The following is a 23,012-nucleotide window of genomic DNA, read 5'->3' as shown; positions in this document are numbered from 1 at the left end:
GTCCTTGTGAGTTGGGGGCTTTGCACATCTTAATTTCTCTGATTAGGCCCCCTCCTTCCACTTCAAAAATAGTGGTAGCAGCTTCTCTACTGACTGAGACCAGCTAACCAAAATGGTTAATAGATTTTTGGGGCGGGACAAAAGCTGACCCTGGATCAGTCTAAAGCATCAGCTGTTTTCCAGAATAAATTCTTTAAGGTCATGGTGATAGATTATAGAAACAGAGTAACTCAGAATGACTGACAGCTTAGAAGAGTTAAGTGTTATCCACCTGACCTTTAATGCACTTGATATGTTTCATTGATTTTTTTAAAGAATATTGTTTACTTCTCAAGTACAATTAGCATGAACAATGGATAATTAAATCTTACGGGAGTTTTCTATAGAGCTTACACCATGCCAGCCTGCAGTTAGTTCATTCTTTATATGCTGCTGTTGCATGCTGTCACATTCTGTTTCCTTTCATGATGCTCCAGTAATCTGCTTGATCTGGGTTACCAAAAAGCATCGAAGTGTAAAGATTATCGTAAATGAGAGAGAGATAAGCGTGATGCTTGCTCTGTCATTTAACAATGACTCTGTGTTATGATGCTTTTGGGAAAGCCCTGGCTGCTGGAGAATAGCACTTGGGGGTCTTAGAAAGTTTCTTCTGTAACCGTAACAGTCCAGAGCAAGTTCACGGTTCAAGGACACTTCACTCCGACCTGGATACACGTCAGAAGAACTTACCCCTGAGTTGAGTTTTTAAAGCAAAGCTCTTAGCACTTAGACTCAGTAAGGTGAGATGCTAATTAGACTGTGTCAAAGTATTTCCCATCTGCTAATATTGTTTTAGCTTCAGGCTCTTTTCATTTGACACGGATGATAAATTTGATACAGTTACATAAATGGATCAGCATGATCAGATTTTTTTTTCACACCATCTGCCTTTTATTGCACACATGTGGGTTTTTAATTCTCACCCTGTCTTTTCAAGCACCTTTACACGCCCCTTTCATAACAGGCGGTAACCGGTGTTATTCCATTAGAAGGCAGGCCATCAGAAAACAGCATGTGACAGTCCAGTAGCGATCCAGGCATCCAGCAATTGCCAACGCATTTGCCCCCAGCGCTGGGCCACGGTTAGCACGCTGGGCCCCTGGGCTACCATAACCCGCTCCCTGATCATGAACGGAAACCATGAGTCCGGTAAGATCATTGGCACCCGCTGTCTTTAGCCACGGTAGTTCTGGCTCTGTCCAAACATGCCCACCACTGCTTGCCAGAAAGAGCGCAGGTGGAGCTTGGTGAAGGCCGGCCAAGTGCCGTCACCTTCTCGGCTGTTGGGCGATCGCAGGCAAGAGGTTTCGGGGGAGAATGGAGCCAGACTCGGAAGCCTGCGGTAGAAGGCTCACGAGCAGGACCTATGCAAAGGCGCTCAGAGAGCAACAGCTAAAGTGGTCGGACACGGCCTGTCGTTGTGGTTACCCGGCAAGGAAAACAGCATGGACCAGGCAAATCCCACCTTTGGTTTTGAGACAGGATCGATAGATTGTTTCTCAGATGGAACAGACAGACCAATGACAGTCTAATGATGTAGTTGGGTTAGTGACGCCATGCTAGACGTCGCCAAGGAACCTGTAAACGTGTATTGCATCTCTCCAGATAGGTTGCATGTGTCTGTCCAGTGTGACAGCTTTTAAGAACATGTCTGAGAAAAGTCAGTAAAATGGGTCACATTGGCTGAAAGTTAAATCTGAGTAGAGGGAAAATGAAACCGCTGTAGGTCTCAATTTATCATCTCTGCTGAAAAGTTTTTGGGTTTTTTTGTACACAGGGCACTGGGGAAGATATAATGCCCGCGCCTCAGTTGTAAGTAATACAAATAGTGAGGAGGCTCCGGTCTGACATGGAGTCCTCGGAGAAATAATTGTGGCTCATCTCCTAAGCAAGTTTTCGCAGACTGGTAGAGATGAGACAGCCGCGAGTTTCGGAACGCTGCCAGACTCCCGCCGGTTCATTGCCCACGTGGCTAGGGTGGCATGCAGCATTCTGATGGATGCCTGGACACCGTGGCACTGTTCTGCTCAAGGCACGGGCCCAAGTGGTCAAAGCAGCAAGGCTAAGCTTGCCCCTGTCTTAGAGGCAAATAAAGTGAAAAAAAAATAACACTCTGGCCTGTGTTCACATATCTTCTCAGAGTAGCAGTGCTGATCCAGGATCTGCTCCTGTCAGCTAATAAATAAGACATAAATCTGATTTAAACCAGCACTCTTAGACTAAGAAGGCTTGTGAATACAGGCCACTATGAAAATCCCTCTGAATTTCACATTAAAATTCTGAACGCCACACCACATAACGCTTACTTATTTAATTTGATACTTTATCCACTTTCTAACTTTACTAACTTACCTTCTTTGCTTATTGTGGCTGAGTCCCCAAACTAAGTAATTAAAGCAGCTTTCCACACATCTCATTTTTGCAGCAGGAGACATTTTTGCCATCGGATCCAGGATTTTTTTTTTGGTCTGTGATACTTGGGAGGAGTTTTTTTCCTCTTATCCTTCACTCTTCATATCCCTCTCGGAGCTCAGTAATAATCAGGCTCCTGGGCTTTTGGGGCTCGGTCTCTATCTATTGCTCTCCACAATCCAAACCAGAAGGGCAACGGCGTGAACTGGCACCACTGAAGCCTGATGGATGAGAGTCAAGAAGAATAAAACTGGACGGTGCAACACCAAGGGGGTGTTCGTGTCGCCCCAGTCTTCTCCACAGAGTTGGAGAGCAGAACGTTGGTGTCGTCGCCCAAGATGGTTCTACTGTCGGCCAACTGCCATGATGCCATGAAGTCAACAAACGGCAAACTGCCTAACAGCAGGACAAGGTGGTGGGAGGTTCTGCAGGCCCCAATGCCCAATGTGATGAAGTCTCCGTGGGAGCCAAGCCATGGCCTGTTGCTCTGGCTCCATCTGTAGTCCAGCGCCAAGCAACAAAACGGCGGGCCTCTTGGACGTTCCAAATGTCACTCCGAGCACACAGAAGTGGGGAGGGGAGAGAAGAGGATGTCTGCGTCCCGCCGGGTGCCTGTCACAGTTCACCGAGTGGCACCGTCTGCAGCAGGACCACTGAGATGCAGTGGAAATGGAGCTCAGTAATGCCTCTATGCTGTTTAATCGCACGCATGCGTTCACAGCCATGCAGGCATGCACGCACACACACACATACTCATGCACACACACACATACACACACACACACACACACACACACACACAATTGTGTCCTCAGGGAGAGATAATCAGGAAAGTCGATCAGGCAGAACTAGCAGCCGTGGAGGATAGTTAACCCACGGCAATCCACAGCTGAAATAAAAATAGAGAGAGCGAGAGATAAAGCAAGAGAGAGTGAGTGAGAGAGAGAGAGAGGCCTCATTGACCTGATCTTCTCCCAGCCTGCTTTATTGGCACCGTGGACACCTGCAGGCCTTAAGGACACCGAGGTTGCAAACCGGTCTGAAAGACACTGTGAATACAGACCTGTTTGGAGGACACCATGGACACAGACCGCTCTGGAGGACACCATGGACATAGACCGTTCTGGAGGACACCGTGGACATAGACTGTTCTGGAGGACACCGTGGACATAGACCGTTCTGGAGGACACCGTGGACATAGACTGTTCTGGAGGACACCGTGGACATAGACCGTTCTGGAGGACACCGTGGACATAGACTGTTCTGGAGGACACCGTGGACATAGACCGTTCTGGAGGACACCGTGGACATAGACCGTTCTGGAGGACACCGTGGACATAGACCGTTCTGGAGGACACCGTGGACATAGACCGTTCTGGAGAACACCGTGGACATAGACCGTTCTGGAGGACACTGTGGACACAAGCTAGTTTGTACTTTCTGCCAGCTACTTCTATTTCAAGGCAAACTCTGAGGTGGCACTTCTCTGCTGTGCTTATAACACACTGTAGTGACTCACGTGTGCAGAGGGACTGGCTTATCTGGAAATTACTTCGCAATTAATAATGACACGACCCAATGTCGTGTCTCCTAATTACTTCAAATAAAAAATCTGAAAGCATCATATTTTTTTATCTGCAGTTGGACATGATTGATGTTAGCATTAGTACAGGAGCTTGTTTCCTTTATCTGCTCCCCCTGGGCTGGATTTTGTTGTGTCATGTCGTGACATGTGCGGTGTTTTACGTCTGCATTGATGCTGCATTGTCATGACTCATGGTGTAATGATGCACCTATGTCGCGTTGCCTTCTGGCCGCACTGCACTGCGATGTCTTACAGTAGTAAAACTTGCCTCTGGTTCTCTCTGCAGGACTGAAGCGCAGCTACACGTGTGACGTGTGCAGTGTCACGCTCAACTCAGTGGCGCAATACCACGCTCACCTGCAGGGCTCCAAGCACCAAAACAAGTGAGTACCCCTTGCACGGCCGCGTAACGCCGCAGGACAAACCGCAAGGCCATATGTACACACATCTGTCCTAGACACAGAGTGAGGCTTGGCAGGACCAGCCAGGGATAACGTAGCAGGCTAACACAACCAGTGTGGCGTGGTTCCCTCCGGTCTGGGGTGGCAGTTTTGGACGTCTATGGTGTTGGAAAGGCAAGGATGGGAATGATGCCAGGCTGTTCTTACGAGCAATCCGGCTACCCTCCACTTCAGCTGTGAGGAGCCCTTTTTTGGCAGGTTTAAGCTCTGCAAGCCTTTTGGGAAGATGGCCGAACTGTAACACCAGCTGCTCGACCAACATCATGTAAATTAGTCAATTTTCCCAAATTTCGGGGTTGAACAAAAAAAGAGAAAAGAGATGGGAGGGAGGAAAAGGAAGAGAGTGAAAGGGAGAGTATGAGAAGGAGACAGTGAGGGAGAGAGAGAGAGAGAGAGACAGAGAGAGAGAGGGAGGGAGGGAGGGAGGGAGGGAGAGGGAGAGGAGACCGGCTGTAGTATAGTAAGCTTGGCACTGCCCCTGTTGCTTTGTTTAGCCTCCACTACACCATGGACAGTCTGGAAGCCATTACTTCCTTAATGTGTCTAATTGAGCCACTTTCTCTGCTAACACTCCCGTGATAATCGCCAGCCATGAAGCATGCAGCAGTAAAATTATTTGATGTCCTCTAAACTTCAGGCTTGTCACAGGAACGGCAGTGATCTGGGACCAGGTTTTGCGCTTAGTTGCCTAATGAATTTAGCTAGGGAATCTGAACCATGATCAGGTTTTAAGATGAGATCATTTAGCTCACATTAGTGCCTGTTCAGCACTATAGCTTTCATTCCATTCTTGCATGCACAACAGTGGCCTACTGAACCTGGGCAGTGGTTACGCTTTAAGACTGCAGGAATGCCTCCTTATTGCTGTATTGTTAAGCCGAACCATAACAACAGAACCGGCAAAATAGTGCAAAAGTCCTCTTGCACCTTCGGGATCGGCGTAGTCGGCTCTCTAATGGTGGTCAGTTGGCATTCATATTCCACATACCACTCACCTGAAAGCACACTGAATTCATGTCTTTACTGTTCGCCAGGCATTAGCCCACACGTTAACATTGGCCCAGAGGCTTGTGTTAACCCAGACATTAGCATTAGTCTACATGCAAGCATTAGCCCAGAAGCTAGCATTACCCCAAAGCTTGCTTTAGTCAAGACACTAGCCTTAACCCATTGGCTGGCATTTGCCCAGAGGCTAGCATTAACTCAGACATTTGCATTAGCCTGCATGCTAGCATTAGCCCAAACGTGACCTGTTACTGTTTGTCCATTCTCCTCATGTCTGACTGTGACACTGTGTCATTACCTGTCTTGTAATTTCCCAAATGCTCATCTTCACTCCTAGGGGTGATAGTCCAAAATAAATAAAGCTTTTGAAATTTGAACTGAATAAATTTCCAGCATGTGTACTGGCTGTTCGCACAACGCACTGTGGGAACATACCAGGTGGGTGTGTGCTGGCGCATCCCAGGCAACACGGATACGATCCACAGATTCACGTCCAGTAAGATCCATCCTGGGCCCAAATACCAAGGGACGGGACTCGTCCTCGTCCCAAATACCGAAGCCTTTCCTACTTCCTGCTGTAGCCACTCCTGCTAGAACAAAAACACTTCGGTCTTAGCAGTATGACTCCATAAATGCATATCTCACATCACTAGTATCAACATATGCTTAATTCTATTATTTTGTTATTCTCAGTTAAATGTTTGGGGTGTTTTATGCCATCATAGCAGTTTGTAGATTAATTTCAAGTATCAGGTTATTAGAGACCTGAAGTGTAACATTCATATCACCATTAATGTAGTGGGTGCAGGTTACTGTATGCATTCTGGTTGCCTGTTAATTCAGTTTTATTGGCATATTTTGCAGGCATGGGGGCAGGGATTCTGAAACACTATTCAGATTTAATTCACTGGGTGTGATCTCCATGGCAAAGTGCGAATTTTTTTTTTGCTGTTCTGAACTTCCTGCTTTTACTCATCAAGGAGGTGATAATGACCTACTAATGACCTAATGAGAGAGAATTTGACCGTGATGGCATTAAAGAGTCTGGGTTGTGTGGTAGGGGAGGGGGAGGATACTAACAGCTAACATGCCTTAGTCCTCAAACTGGAGAAGGCACGGCACTTCTGCTTCCGACTGAAGGACTCTGCACGCACGCGCACACACACACAGCAAGTGGCGCTCGCACGCAAGCATGCGCACCCGGTCCTCTGGCTCAGTTACGCCTTCCTGATCCACCTTCCCCGTCCCTCCACCCAACCCCGCGTCCCTTCATGTCTCCCTCGCTATCTCTGCCCCTCCTGTCTCCTGTACACTTTCTTCCCCTCTCTCTTTCTTCTGCCTACGCCCCCCCTCCCCCATCCTCCCTTTTTCAGCTCCCGTGGGTTCTCCATCCAGGGCAGAGCAGCTATGTCGTGTCACACTGCTACCCACCTCCAACCGCCATGTCCCGCACACTGACTCTCTCACGCACGGGTCCTGAGCCATGTGACACACACATACACAAACACACACACACACACACACACACACAAACACACACGCATGCAAACACAGATGGGCATATTTAGGCAAGGCCTTGCAAATGTTCTCAACTGCAGCGGGGGTTGGAGAGGTGTGAATGCGTGTGTATGTGTGTGTTGGCCAATATGCTCTAGGCTGTGCTTCAAGCAGTATTCATAAAATGTCAGCTCTCATAACTGTCACTCTGTTTATAATCGATTTTGGCACACAGGTGGTCCAGATTAGATTATTTTACACTTTGTTGCACCTCACCAGGCCCATAATTCAGATTTAATTTGAGAAACTTGTTTACATAAATAAATCAGTAAATTGCCTAAATTCCAGGGTCCTGCAGGGGACACTGTAGCAGAACTGCAGACTGAAAATGACTCTACGATGCAAAGTGTGTGTGTGTGTGTGTGTGTGTGTGTGTGTGTGTGTGTGTGTGCACATCTTGTTAATTCTGCAAGCTCAATGATGGACTCCAATTCACACTCTTGGTGATGGATGATGAAACAAAAAATCTGATCACCATGAGTGGCTCTGATCGATGCTCTCCTGACAAGCAGAGAAGTCTTTCCCCCTGCGATAGACCCACCACACCTCCACTACAGCCAATTACTGTTGCCGTGACCATTCTCAAGCACACAGTCGAAACCAGACTAGCACGTCTACAAAATTGGAATAGATATTCATTGTTTATTTAGTTATTATTTATTGCTCTTTACTGTTTATGTGGTTGCTGTTGTAGTGTCCACTGTAGGCCAGAGGAGGATGCCCCCCCCTTTGAGTCTTGGTTCCTCTCAAGGTTTCTTCCTCATGCTCTAGGGAGGTTTTCCTCGCCGCTGTCATCCCTTGGCTTGCTCACTGGCGGCTTGGACTCGGACATTTGTAAAGCTGCTTTGTGGCAACAGCTGTTGTAAAAAGTAGAAATGACTTTGACTTTGACCAGCTCCTCTATCATTTTATCACTTTCTTCTCCTTCACTACCTTCTCCCTCTCGGGTCTACAACTATACAAGAGAATCCATACTGAAAAGGCTTTTTGTACATCTCACATAGATGTACAGGCCTACATGATTGACAGTATTAAGCAGACAGACAGACAGATAGATAAATGGATAGATAGAGAGATAGATAGATTGATTGAGGTCACGGAGAACGTGGGAGGGGTCACGGAGAGCGTGGGAGGGGTCACGGAGAGGGTGGGAGGGGTTAAGGAGAGGGTGGGAGGGGTCACGGAGAGCGTGGGAGGGGTTACGGAGAGGGCGGGAGGGGTTACGGAGAGCGTGGGAGGGGTCACGGAGAGGGTGGGAGGGGTGGTCCCTGATCTGCAGTTTTATGGTTCTCAGACAATGTCCCTGCTGCAACCTTTCCATTTTCATCCAATATCGTCCCCAAGACATTGTCCTATTAGTCTCGTTTGAAGAAATTTGATTCCCATAATAATACAATAGGGAAAAATATTTGATGGATGGTACAAATTTTGTGTGTGCGTGCGTGCGTGCGTGCGTGCGTGCGCGTGTGCGTTTGACGATACAAGACTATGCACAGAGCCATCTCAAGAGGGGAGGAGGGCAAAAGCCTTGAATCTGGCCAAAATGTTGAAACATGAGAGGAGAACTGTGATATAATGGAGCATTTCTTTGTTGCAAATGGCATGGATAACCAAGACAGAAAGACGTCAGTTCTCATTAGCGTAGTCGGTGCACAGACATACAGTTCAATGAGCTACAGCTCAGTTCGGACAGATACAGTAGTCGCTCATATGAAGTTAATGGATCTACTTAAAAACCTCTTTAACTTGAAACCAAGTGAAATTGTCCAGTGATTTAAATTCAACTCTCGCATGCAACAGCCAAACAAGACACTGGAAGAATATGTGGCTGAGCTGGGAAGAACAGTTCAGAAAATCGTAACTGTGACACTTCACTGACAGACATGCTACGAGATTCCGAGTGTGTGGAATAAATGACAATGATATTCAGAGGAGGTTATTGTCAGAGACAAGTCTCACGTTTGACAATCCAAGTTAAAACTAGATACCGGTTGTAGTGTCACATTAATGAGCAAATCCATCTTTAAAGAGAAACAAGAAAATGTTCAAATGCCAGACCCCAAGGACATTCCAAATGAACTTCAAACTTAGAATGAAGAGGACCTTGAACTGTTGTGTGTGGCTGATATTAAAGTTCATTATCATCAACAGCAGAATATACTTCCTCTCTATGCTTGAAGGGTTTGGCCCCAGTCTGCTAGGGAGGAGCTAGTTAGAAGAAATGAATCTGAACTGGGAAGATATTAAACTATTGAAAAAAAGAGATTCTGAAATTACAAGTGCTTTCCAAGCATGAGGCAGCGTTCAGAGAGGAACTGGGAACACTGAAAGGTGGAAGAGCCACAATTCTTGGTGCACCCCACACAATCCTGTTTTTCAGCCAAGAACTTTTCCTTTCGCAATGCGCCAAAGCTGAAAATTAATTGGCTATTGAAAGAAGGCATTAACACTCCTGTTAACCATTCAGAATGGGCTGCCCCAGTAGTGCCCATTCTGAAGCCAGATGGTACTGGTAGGCTTTGCAGTGTCTATAAACTGACTATAAATAAAGTCTCTTTCTTGTAACAATACCCCATACTGAAAGTGGACTTATGTGTGGCCTTGTCTGGGGGCCAGCAGTTTTCAAAGCAAGATCTCAGTCATGCTTACCAATAAATACTTTTCGTTGAGCAATTCAAGAATTACCTGACACGGTATACATACCATAATGTTCACATATAATATTTTCCCTTTTTGAGTGTCTTTGCCAGTGGCAGTATACTTAGATGTTGTGCCAACAAAGGAGAACATCTGAGAAATTTGGATGCTGTACTTAGAACACTGAAGGAAAGTGATCAGTGGCTGAAAAGCTAGTACCTCTTGCTTGAGAATGAAGTGCAGTATCTGGGACATGCAGTATCTGGGAAGTGCAGTATCTGGCACCCCTGGAGTTTAAGGTTAAGGCAATTGTGGAGGCTATTACTCTGGAACCCTCTAATGTAGAAGAGGTTAAGGCTTACCTAGGTCAATAAATGACTAAACCATTTTCTTCCAAACCTCTCCATACTGCCAGCACCACTGCACCGGTTGCTCCTTAAATATGAGAGATGGGCCTGGACCTCAAGTCAGGCAGATGCATTCCTAAGATCTAAAGATCTTCTGCAGTGCGCAAAAGTGTTGGTCCTAGACTTGGGGAAAAAAAGTTGCTTTTATCCTGTCATACCTCACAGTACCGAGTTTGGGTGGTGGTGCCGCACAAATTGAAGTGCTGAACCGAAAGACCTCTTGGATTTATGTTGAGAACATTGAAAGTTTCTGAAAAAAAGATATTCACAGCTGGATAGAGAAGGGATGGCTGTTGTCTTTGGGATCCAGAGGTTTCACAAATACCTCTATGGTCACACGTTCACATTTGATCTCTTTGTTCAACAAGATAAGTCTGGTGCCTCAGATGGTTTCCCCAAGACTTCAACTGGCTTCAGATGTGTTCTCCTGCTCAACTGAGGTCCAAGATCTGATGATGGACATAATGGAGGACACACCAGTAAACGTGACAAATTAAAAGGTGGACATGCAAAGATGGCCTGAGATCAAGAAAGAGGCCATGAGAACGGAAAATCCCCACCAAATACTACATTATTACTGTTATTAGTTACTCAAACTCAAGGATGCTTTACAGACAGATATCAGCTTTTACCATTACTCACACCGAAGAGAAGTGGCAGCCAGTTTATGCACAGCGTACTCTCACTCGGAAAGCACAGCCCCCTGGGGGACTGCACTGGGTGCAGGGGAAGGGAGGTTAAGACAGGACAGAGCACCAACCACAGGTCACATGCATATGTGACTATTTAGAGTGTCCAGTTAACCTAACCTGCATGTCTTTGGACTGTGGGAGGAAACATCAGACCACAGAGGAGAGCCACACAGACATAGGGAGAATGTGGAACCTCCACCCAGATATGGACTGGAACCCAAGATCCTAGTGCTGACACAAACATGGAACCTCCACCCAGATATGGACTGGAACCCAAGATCCTAGTGCTGACACAAACATGGAACCTCCACCCAGATATGGACTGGAGCCCAAGATCCTAGTGCTGACACAAACATGGAAACTCCACCCAGATAGGGACTCAAGCCAAAGACCAAAGCACTGAGAGGCAAACATGCTGCAGTTATACTCCTGGGAATGGCCTGAAAGTCCAGGGTCTCCTACTCACATTGACTATGTGGGGCCATTTATTGGCAAAATCTTCTTGTTGATTATCAATGCACATTCAAAGTAGATGGAGGTGTACCCTACTAACAACTCCACAACCAGCGTGACCATTTCTGTATTCATAGGTTACCACAAATGCTTGTGTCAGACAATGACAATTGTTTCACAAGCCATGGATTTCCCAAATTCAGGAGGCAGAACAGAACACAGAAATAATTCCCTCCCTCTTCTAATGGGCTGGCTGGACGACTAATTCAGGTGTTTCAGGAGAGGACAAGAACAATGCAAGGAGGTAGTATTGAAACACAAGTCTCATGGTTTCCATTCAGCTATCATATTACCCCGCAGGCCATGACAGGACTGTCACCAGCAGAGAGGTTGATGTCCAGAAAGTTAAGGTTCACTTTTGACATAATCAATCCAGACCTTAAATCCAAGATTCAGCAGAAACAAGTGAAACAGAAAGTAGATCATGACAAAACCATTACAGTCTGAAGCTTCGCTCCTGGAGATGTTGTTTTCCTTTGGATTTTCCAGTCTGGGACCAAAGCAGACCTGCTGTAACTGAGTCTATTTTTGGCCCTATTTTCTATACAGCGAGAGTGGAGAGCAGGCAGAAGATGAACAGAAATGTCGATAAATTCCAAACACACATGCTGAACCTGTGCCAAGCTTAGCTGGACTGTGGAGAGCAGCATGTGGAGTGGCAGGAAGGGCCTGGTATTTTCTCTTTACCAGGTTCTGTGGAGCACCCTCACCCAGAATGTCCTTCTGCTGTCGTGGCACAAGGCACAGTGATGAAGTTTCTCATCTCTCCCACTGTGCATCAGTCAACCCACGAGAAACATTCTCCACACCGCCCGAAGGAGCACGTTACACAGTAGTAAGATTTAGTTGTGAAAATGGTCAAAGAACATTCACATTGTAGGGGAACCTTACCCTTGTATGGGAACATTCCCGCTATAGGGGAACATTCCTGCTGTAGTGGTACATTCCCGCTATAGGGGAACATGCCCGCTGTAGGGGAAGTGCCCAGTAGCAGGGGGTTTGATGCGAATTCTTGGTCCTGTCTTGATGCGATTTCATGCTTTCACATGCATTTTTGATTTGCAATTACTTGGAATATCACAAATGTATTTGAAACTCCAAACTACAAAATTGTGGGGTTACAGAGAAATTACAGACAGATTTGATCCTGTTGTACCGAAACCTGTTGAGTGAAAAACAGACAAAGAAATGAACTCTGCATGCATCTATATAACTGCATTATGAGAAAAAATTACTTGATGTGGTTCTCTCTCCTACTGAAGAACTGAGAGAGAGATATACTGAAATACACTGAAATGGTGGGTAAATACAGAGGCTCGTGGGTCATTTCAGAGACTTGAGCTTGAAATGTACAATGAAAAAATATTTTGTGACAAGAGAGGAGGGTAAACGTGTTGACAGTGTGAATTTTCTTTTTCCCCAGAAATATTTCAAAACTGCTTCCAGAAATCTTTAGACATGTTTGGGTTCTATTTGATGTTAAAACGTGAAATGACAGCAAACTGAAACTGCGGCACGCAGTTTGCTCTGAAATTCTCACCACATCAACATCGGCACCTGAGTTTAGTCGGGAACATCCAGATCCAAAAAATCATTCCTGCTGAAATAGCATATGGCAGTCCCGCCGAGGAAGCTTTCCAAACACAGACGTGGCATAGGATTTCACTCACTGTACCAGTTATAGCGGCCTCGGGAAAACAAGTTTCTCTGAAACTTCGGTTAATGAGGAATTACCTAAGAATAACCCCATCCCAATAGGGACTGTGTAGTCTTGCTGTCAATGGAGAAGGACCCTGCATTGGAAATAGACTATTAGTCACCCGTTTTGCAAAGAGGTCAGCAAGAATAGTCGAGTTCTGTGTCACTTTCGCAACCTTGGCTGGTTTCTCTTGGCCAAGAGTCAGACAGTTTTAATGGCAACTCTCTCTAGTTTCTTTGCTTGACTTTACTGTTAACGTCCCTTGCTGGGACAGTGTCACATGCAGCTGTTACTGCACAAGTCAGGTTGGTATTTCATCATCGTCCACGTCATCACCTGAACGCCCCTCGCTTCTGTAAATCCGCCTGCCTGTCTCCACACCCCCATAGCCCTAGTGTGTGTGTGTGTGTGTGTGTGTGTGTGTGTGTGTGTGTGACTACAGAGACACCGAAGAATAATAAGGTTTCATAAACGAATGAATGAATATGTAGGGCATGAGGTACTTCTCCAATGATGCATTGTGTGTGTGTGTGTGTGTGTGTGTGTGTGTGTGTGTCAACGTGCTGATGCAGCATCCTCAGATGTGTAATGACCTCATCACACACTGCCACCCATCAGCACACCCTGGTACTTCAGTGCGAAAGGGCCGGCGGCCTGCGTGGTTTAATTAGGAGGGAGGATGCAGGGAACAAGGGAGACTCAACATGAGGGAAAACGAGAGGTAGAGAGGGAGGGTACGAGAAGGCTTCATTTGTCCTGCTCTCCATTATTGACAGGTCGGACCAAGCTGACGGGCTGATTACCATGTCATCACTACTGTCTCTTTAAACCATCTATCAAGAGGCCAGCAGCGACACAGCTGTGACCTCCACACACACACACACACACACACACACACACACACACACACACACACCCCACAGAGAAATGATCTGGAACATGAACAAACACACAAATAAGCAAACTGAATTTGCACAACAAAGGATTATATTGCTACACCGTGTTTGTTTGCTCGTGTTACGTGTTATTCAGTATATTAAAACTACACCAGTGACTTAATGTGGAATGGTTGACGACTGGACTGCAATATTTGGACCTAAATGATATACACTGGATTGTTTGAATGAAAACACCCACAGAGCAAACACATGGCATGCTAATATTTGCATATTACAGCTCTTTTTTTTGCATATTACAGTGCTCTGTGATATCAGTATTGCAAAGACCAAACTGCCATAACAGTTACCAAATGACAGATTGTGCAGCCCCACTGTGCACTCACACACACCTGTGCAAACAACTAAATATGTACGTGCAAGCACGCACCCGTATGTACAAACTCACACAGAGTAGTGCAAGATAATTTACCTGCGGTGTTGTGTATCTTCGTGCTGGCACTGTGAATGGGAGGCTGGTTTTTTAATACCACGGTACCTTCTGACTACATCACAGCACAAATGAACCTAGTGGCACGAGTAACGAGCTCTGCCCATTTTTAGTGCTAGACTGCGTGATTGTTAAAATTGTCTCACTTAAAATTGTTATTATTGTGGTGACCGTTGTTGGCCAGAGGAGGATGGGGCACCCCTTTCGAGTCGTGGTTCCTCTCAAGGTTTCTTCCTCATGCTCAAGGGAGTTTGGCTTGCTCACTGGGGACTTGGACTTGGACATTTGTAAAGCTGCTTTGTTATAGCTGTTGTAAAATGCACTTTGATTTGATTTGACTGATGGAGGATCGTGCTCATACTTTGCGAGGTTATTGTGCTGTCCTGAGCCGGGCTCATTTGACACCTTTGTTTTCATATTATTCCATTCCATCTGGTTTTTAATCTGTTTGTGTGTTCAAGTCTTGTGTAAGGGAGATCGTAGCTGAAGTGGACTAATGGAAGAGAACACACAGCAGGTGAATGACTAAGCCCCGCCCCCCCCTTGGGATACTCCGGCAGGTCACGGAACCTCTTTCATCCTGATATCTGTTTAATCCTGCCCTCTCCCTCTCCCCGTATCCTACAGTGACTGGGCCCCTCCTCCCCACGTGTTATTGTTTGCAATACCACCACACCATGCTTTCCCACATCTCAGTGTCTAACCCACCACAGCTCCTGACCCTGCGTCCAAGCATCCTGCTGTTTCATATTCAGATTTAGATTCAGAAAACAATAAACTATACATATCACCAAAAAAAAAAGACTAAACATAGGTGAATTACTACATAACAGATGCAAACATGACACACCTTCAGGGTATCTTAAATTGGTGCTCTGAGATAAGTAACTGAATATAATTAGATTGAGATTGAAAATTGCCTGCTATAATTAGAGAAGCCTGTCCAGAGATTGATTGCGTAACTCAGAACATTGTATTATATTTGTTATTCCTTCCAGGTGAATAATCCTTAATATTTTTGCTTTTTAAGTTTGCTTTTATTGTATGTAATATTAAAAGTAATCAAAGATTCAGTTAATGACTTATAAATGGCAATGAAATTATATGCAAGAAATGTAACTTATTTGCAATAAATTTAACTTCCTTATTAACAAAAGTTGTGGTTTGCCCTTTTGGCAATAGCATCTGTATGGTTGGAGCAGGCGAGGTGTGAGTTCATCTGCGGATGCTTGACCTTCCTTCCTTTACACTGCAGTCATTTAAAAAGGAACTCGAGGTGCCACAACATCAGTGTGGGATTCACATTTAAAATACCAGCTGCTTCAACTGCTAGAAGCCAACAAGAGTCGAGCTGTTTCACAACCTTGCACAATGAATTCAGCCTCAAATTTCACCTGCTGTGGGTCCAATTTGTCCTCTGTGTCTGCGTGTGCCTCCTGGCAAGACACTCGCTCTGTGCAACACAAATGTCACAGTCTCACTGTTTACTGCTTCGCTGCGTCTGGCCCCGCCTCCCTGCCGCCTGCCATTTGCTGCTCTGCCAAGCCTGGCCCCGCCCCCCTACAGCCTGCTGTTTACGGTTTCACAGTCTCAGATGTTGGGCAAGGCATCCATTTTTCTCTTTATATTGTCGAGAGTTGAGGGAAACATATCGGACCAGGTGGGGGGTTGGTAATATCATCGCTCAGTCTGCTGATGAGAGTCATTGTGTCCGTGTAGTTGTATAGTGTGGCCAGCCTGCTATGCTGCGGTCGAGCTACACTGTCTCTAACCAAGATCCACACCCTGAATGTTGTATCTCACTTTCACCTCATACTAACCGACTGTCAGAACAGGCTATTGTTCATTCCATAGGGCAGCCAATGTTTTGCATATCCTGCAAATGCCCTGTCGAACCAACCATAGAGTTAAAATGGCACTAGTATAGAACAGGCAATGCTGTAGCTATGCTCATGTGCACAAATCCCCCTTTAATGCACCCTCCTAGCTCCCCAGACTGGAGAGAAGCCTATTAGGGTATGCTTTCATGTTTCACTTTGATTGATCCAGCTTGAGGCACCTGGTACCCCTCTCTAGCCCAAAGAAAGTCGCCCAGGGATAGAGCCTCAGGACGGGTGTTTTATCACCAGATCCTGTCCCTCATCTACTGGGTCATGACGCCCTGTCGTACCCATAAGGCAGTAAAGGAAGCTCCCAGCATACAAATACATATGAAGGCATGCAAGCTTCGAACACGAGGCGGCATGACGGACATGTGTATGCATATCAGCTGTGTATATGGAGCGGGGGAGTCTTTTGTGTCAGGTGCCGTAACGAATTGGAATGTCGGTGGGGTGGGGGTGGGGTGGTGCTGCGAGGCCTCTTATTCGGACCTGGAGTGGGGAACAGACCGCACCTCAGCGGCAGCATAGGGAAGCATATGGCCAGTCCTGGAGAGGAAACTTTGCCGACGTCAGTTTGGCCATGGGGCGCAGGACAGGAGAAGAATGTCCAGAGGAACATGGTGGGAGGCTGAGGGATGGAGGATTAAGAGGGGAGGGGAGGAGAGGGGAGAGGAGGAGGGATGAGGGGAGGTCTGTGAAGAGAGGACATCAATTGATTTCAGCCACACAGTCCAAAGCCATTCATGTTATTATACAAGGTTTTTCTCTGGGCTCCTTTATTGCATAGGTAATTTGAATTATTGACTATATGTGCTATCTCAGTGAACCATGGTAGCAGGGGAACACATGGGCGGTGAGTCAAGCAGCACCAAAGTAGGGGGTGTGATCTTGAAGACTCAACCAAAGGGGATTCATCAGGTTACAAATTCGCAGTTAAACCTTTATGAATGATTCACACCTACATCACAAAGCTCGTTGAGGTCAGTCACTCGCTGGAGGCTGGAGGTGTGAACTGATGGCAGAAAAATAGTTATGATGCCATATACGGAAAACAAACCATACTGGTTGAAGGTGTTCCAGATTTTAAGGCACTGCCTTGACTTAATGTACTTGCCCATCCGATAAAAGGGAAACCTTCACAGACACAAAGCAGCGCGAAACAAAGTTTGTTTGCTCGTTTACCAGCTTTGCGCTGTGTGTTTAAGTACAGGTCTTCATCCAGCTAGCCTGGCCTCACCAAAAGACACCCACTTAGTTGCCCAGCAAACAGAACGGCAGTGCACTCCTTCCTCCCTCTTCCATGAGCCGACGATCGCGGACAGATGGACAGAGGACGAAACGCCGCACTTCTGGCTCCGGCCGGAGCGGACGCGCGCGAAACAACAGCAGCGGCATGAATAGAATGGTCTGGGCGCAGCTGAGCTGGTGGGCAGGTGGCGAGCGGATCTGCTTAGCTGCGGCTCCTGCGTCATCGCCTCACTTTAATTCGGTTACGAGGGGCAGCGTCAGCCAGGTCGATCCACTTTCCCTCGAGTGATTACCTATTCACTTCACAGTGAGTGAGAGCGTTCTGTCAGGGGGTGGGGGTTGGGGTGGTGTCTCCGAGCCAGGTTTAGCCATACGGTGGGCGGACCCTCCAGAGCAGAAGGGCTCTTAGTGGCAGGGCTCTGCTTAATATTCGGTGCTTAGGAAATGAAGGAATGCTGATTGCATTAACATGTCCTCAAGGGCTTGGGGCAAGTTGCCTGTTTTGCACTCCTCAAAGAGCCGTCATTGAGCTGGAGCTTTCTGACGACAGGGGTCATATCTGTAATACAGTCCATGTTCCACTCGAGAGGTGGCTGCTTCTGCTTAAGAGACACGCCAGCGCTTGTTTGTGGACTACTGTACATTTGCAGCACATGTGCAGCACATCTTGCACATCTGCAAGTCCATGGTCACCCAAGCAGGGCCCTCGAGCGGCTTGTTTTGGCTCCTTTTGGCTCGTCTGGCTCATTTTGGTTTGCGGCGTAAGCTGACCTAACTTAGCATCCATTCCTACTGCTTAGTATGGAACGGTCTGACCGCTCGCCCCGGCAGCCATTTTTCAGGAGTCCACAAACAGATGACATCCGCAGATTTGTAAGGGTGATGAGCTGCAGTCCTCGCTGAGATGAGAGTCATATGTCGCGCTCAGAAATGCAAGCGTGTGCACGCCTGCAGCTCATGCATATTAATGAGCACTGGGCCGACATGACTGCTTTGCACGAAGCAGGTAACGCAAGGACCTGAATTTGTCATATATAACAGTAATGCGCAAACTGTGTTCAAGACAGGGCCACCTGTGTAACAGGCTGTCCGCCTGGTCCCACCCAGCCAGACCTCGTAACCTACACCCAACCGGGCACTAAATTAGTGATGAGGCTGTTGAGTGGGAGTTAGAGACTCTCTGTCGTAGGTGCAAATTTCACTTTCCTCTGGCCTGAGGGACGTGGAAGTGCATGGAATGGAAGCTGGGTGTCTGGGGGAAGGGTCAGGCTGATTCTGTCCAGAACTGTCTTTTATTGACTGTCTGCTGCCCTTCGGGGTCTGGCATTTTAAAGCGGGGGACATAATAGACTGAGATGACTTTCAGGAGGCACCTACCACTAGTGCAAAGGATAAACAGTGCACCATTCTCTCTTCCACCCCTCTCTCTCCCTCCCTCTCTCTCTCTCTCTCTCTAGCTCTGTCTTGTTGTATCAAGTGAATGGAAGGCCACAGACAGAGTTCTTTAAATGTCATATGAAGCACTAATGCCCTACTTCATTGTTTCACACCTTTTGATGTATATTTATGTGTCCTCTGGGGAAAACAGCTGTCTAAAAGTGCTTGGGCTAGATACGGTAATTAAAACTCTTTGATTTACTTTTAATGTCACCGAGGCTATCAAACACAGAATCACTTTAATTATATCTTCAGAGCCACTATTTGGACTTCTTATTTAAACCTACTTTAACTACACGTAAATTGCCATAGTGCCTAATCTACCCCATTCCAGCTCCTGGGCAGATCTAGCTGGTCCACATTTTTGATTCCAGTGTGCCTGATCCAAGATACCAAGGGCACTATGCCTTAGACATTAATGTGTCAGTGCAATCCCAAAATTACAACACACATGTCCCCTGTAAGTAAAGTGAACACTGCCCTGGCTTCAGTAACCATAGTGACCCAGAATCCATTAAGAAGATGTGCCTAGCAATGCTAAGCTGTTTGTAACAGGCCTAAGGGGCATCGTCAACTGCATCACATCATGTGATGCAAGACTACAGAGATGATGCTCAGTGTTTCAGTAGAATAACAATGATCTGGGTTTTAATAAACCCAGCCAAAAAGAAGCTACATTGGTAATCCCTTTTCATGGGATAATTAATTCAGCAAGTGGTACATCCTTGATCCATTTCCAAAAGTATACAAACACCCTAAATCATTGGAAGTATTGCTGAAAGGCACAGGTAGAATTAAGGTAGCCTTTCCAGTGGTCAGATCTGTCCTGCAGCTCAACTGTGACCATTGCCCTAATTACCTTTATTTTCTGTGTGCAGGTTTTATCTTACTCCACTGCAGTTTGCTTCTCCCTCATTATCACTGCATCATTCATAGGCTGTACTATGACTCACACCACAAACAGAATCTTACTTCAGTCACTCCCCATGTCTGAGCTGAAGGTCGGTGCACCCTTGAGCAGCCGAATGGTCACTTTTGATGTTTACGAGAATCTGCAAAATGACAGCTGAGAGCCACAGTTTACCTGGAGACAGGCCTATCTCAGGTGCTGCAGCAGCACACGTGGGCCTTCGTTGCGGAAATTTCAAGCGTGCGTCCATAACCCCGTAACTCCGTAACCCTTCGGCATCTCATTCCTGTACAAGGAGCCATTTCCCCATGTCTCTCTCTCTGTCTGTGTCACTGTCTGTCTGTCTGTCTGTCTCTCTCTCTCTCTCTCTCTCTCTCTCTCTGTCTGTCTGCTGTGGCCTGTCATTAGGCCAGGCTAATGAACTGGGGCCTCTTGCTAAGCATAAGGGACATCCGCTGTGACATCACTCAGCCCTTATGGGCAGTCAATTAACTCCCAGCTACTGTGAGCTCTGCAGGGGAAGTGTGCAGGGGCAGAACTGAGCCCATTTGTGCATGATAAGAAGGTTGAAAAGGAAGGAGATTGGAACTGGTAGCTAATGGAAGAAGGAGAGTGACCCAGTGCTGCAGTTCAGACAGAGGAAACAGCCAAAACTGAGGCATTTGCCGTGGTATCCAGTTTGGATTTCTTGTTAATGGGACAGCTTGTGGCAAAGTGTGATGACATGGACAGAAGTAAACAACTGATAATTGGAATGACAGAAGCAAACACATCATTAGATAATAAATACTGTCCAGCTATTAAAAATTCTTACCTTCCATCTGCGATCAGTTTATTAGGTACACCTGACTGACTACATGCCCAAAAGTATGTGGACAATATATGGAATGTTCATTCATCTTTTGGAATGACCTCAAACATCTGCGAGCAGGATGTCATCCAAAAACAGTTTGTGACCTCACAAATGCTCTTATGACTGAATGGGCATGAATTCCCATAGACACTCCAAAATCTTCCTAGACCAAGGGAGGCCATTATAGCGACAAATGAAGGGCAACTCAATATTAATGCCCTTGGTTTTGGAATGTGGTATCCAACAATCTCCTAAGTGTGATGGTCATGTGTTCAAATACTTTTAGCCATGTAGTATATGTGCATTTTATAGGGGTACAATTACACTGTTGTCTGTGTGTTTACATGCATGGGGTTTCTTTATCCCTTTCACGATTGGTTAGTTCCTGAGAACAGGACCGATGACAGTAATGACTAGATTGTGTGTGTGTGGCGTACCTAAAAAAACTGTAGGATGGGATTGAGGATGGTGAATGCAAATTGTTCATGGCAACAGAGGGGATGTCGATTCTTAACTCCACTCCTACAAAGTATTTCTAGAAATGAAGTGTGTGCTGAGTGTATATATTATATAGAAGATTTACTGTCATCTAATGTCGCTTTTTCTCTCTCTCTCTCTCTGTCTCCAGCTTAAAGAATCAGTTATGTGTCCAGTGAGGCCAAGGAGGAAAGAAAGAAGTTGATTGATGTCAAACAAGCTTTGATTAGCTTGCCCTGTTTTCTCAGCCCCCATCCCACCTTCCCACTTTCCTCTCCACCTCGTTGTTTCAGGAGACCATTTTTTTTAACAATCTTCACATTCCCTGGATTTGCAGGGGTTCTCATCATCTGCTGCTACTGCCCCTGTTCAGAAGTGTAATTTTGTCATGACTGAATGTTTGAGTAGCTGCCCCAGGTCTCTGCTCTGTGGGACAGAAATGGGGTACCACGGACAGCGCCACTTGCGCCCCCCCCCCCCCCCCCTTTGCCCAGCTCTATTGGTAGCTCCATGGTAACCACACTTCATCATCTTGTCTTCTGATGGTCTTCTGTCACCTCTTAGTGGTATTTTTGTAGGTCGATAAACTGAATCTCACATCAAGTTCAGGTGTTTTGCATGACCAAAAAAAAAAAAATCATTCTTTAACCCAACTAAGCAATATCAAAAATCTGTCAAATTTTATCACTGATAAAATTATTTACTTGAAAATTTAGTTATTTGTGTATTTCTGCATATTACTCATGGGTTTATTGGCAAAGGCAGTTATCACTGGCTACTTTGATTGGATGTAATGTGTGGGCATATTAACAGGGTTCTAAAAACACAGGACTGTGTAGTATCTGACACACCTATAAAACAAAGGCCTACAGCAAATTTTGTTCCATCACATATTGAACTTGTTGCCAGCAAACACGTTACGTTTGAGGTTCAGTCTAGTTTTAAGTATCGCAAAGGTGTATTCATTTCATTCCCATCAGTGATTGTTACAAACTTGAAACTGATTTCCTTTCTGTGTGACTATGAAGTTGATAGGCATTAAAAGTAACTATAAAGTAATAACAGTTAGAACACACTGTCATTTTATAATGAGCAAACTAGATTATGCATTATTAGAAAAGAGTATTTATTTTTATTCTATCATGAAAGATGTGTCCATGCAGCCGAACTTATATGTTAAACACCTTAATATTTGCCTTGGTGTTTACACCTTTGTTCTTTTTTAACTGACCTTCATTTAATGAGTAACAGATATACTGTATCATATTGAGAGTTTGAAGAAGATTCATCTTCTCCGGGTTAAAATATATGTGTTTTAAATTCTGGTTACGCCTTTTTCAAACCCATCATGGAGCAGATATCACATATGAACTCCAGTCTTAGACCTAAGTGGATTTTCCATGATGAACCTTCATTGACAGTTTAATATTGATCTTGACTAAGAGGAAGCTGTCTCGAAAACTCAGCAGCCAGAAGCTAAGTGTACATAACGTTCGATATTAACTGATTCTGCGCACGAACAATTTGTCGGCATAACTCTCGACTTGCAAGACTGCTTTGCTGCTTTTGAAGTTCAAGTAGTCCAGTCTTCTCTCTGTTGCACTTAAACTGTGCGCGTGCGCGCGCACATTTGTGTGAGTTCCCTTTAAGAGAGCAGGCCACTTCTTCCTCTGAAAATGCACCCTCCTTGTGCTATGGTCCATGTGATCGACTGTAAATATGAATAAAACATACTTGCAACCGTCTGAAGTGGTCTAAGTGTATTTGGTCACAGAACAATGAATAACATCAATATATCACCCAATACTTCT

At 45.8% G+C, this 23,012-nt stretch overlaps 1 protein-coding gene across 3 annotated transcripts in view; it reads left to right on the top strand.

The window, feature by feature from the left end:
* zmat4a (zinc finger, matrin-type 4a) overlaps nucleotides 1–22,946 on the top strand; it is an 85,491-nt gene extending 62,545 nt beyond the window's left edge. For all 3 annotated transcript variants that reach the window (XM_035525872.2, XM_081711031.1, XM_081711026.1), the window contains exons 6-7: nucleotides 4,323–4,419; nucleotides 21,353–22,946. In XM_035525872.2, coding sequence (XP_035381765.1) covers nucleotides 4,323–4,419; nucleotides 21,353–21,380 — 125 coding nt within the window. In that variant the 3' untranslated portion in view covers nucleotides 21,381–22,946. The remainder of the gene's footprint in view (nucleotides 1–4,322; nucleotides 4,420–21,352) is intronic.
* The last annotated feature ends 66 nt before the right edge of the window (nucleotides 22,947–23,012 follow it).

Source organism: Electrophorus electricus, chromosome 1 (genome assembly GCF_041902795.1).
Source record: "Electrophorus electricus isolate QZ-2024a chromosome 1, ASM4190279v1, whole genome shotgun sequence".
Classification (NCBI taxonomy): Eukaryota; Metazoa; Chordata; class Actinopteri; order Gymnotiformes; family Gymnotidae; genus Electrophorus; species Electrophorus electricus.
This window is presented reverse-complemented; position numbering and strand designations above follow the sequence as displayed.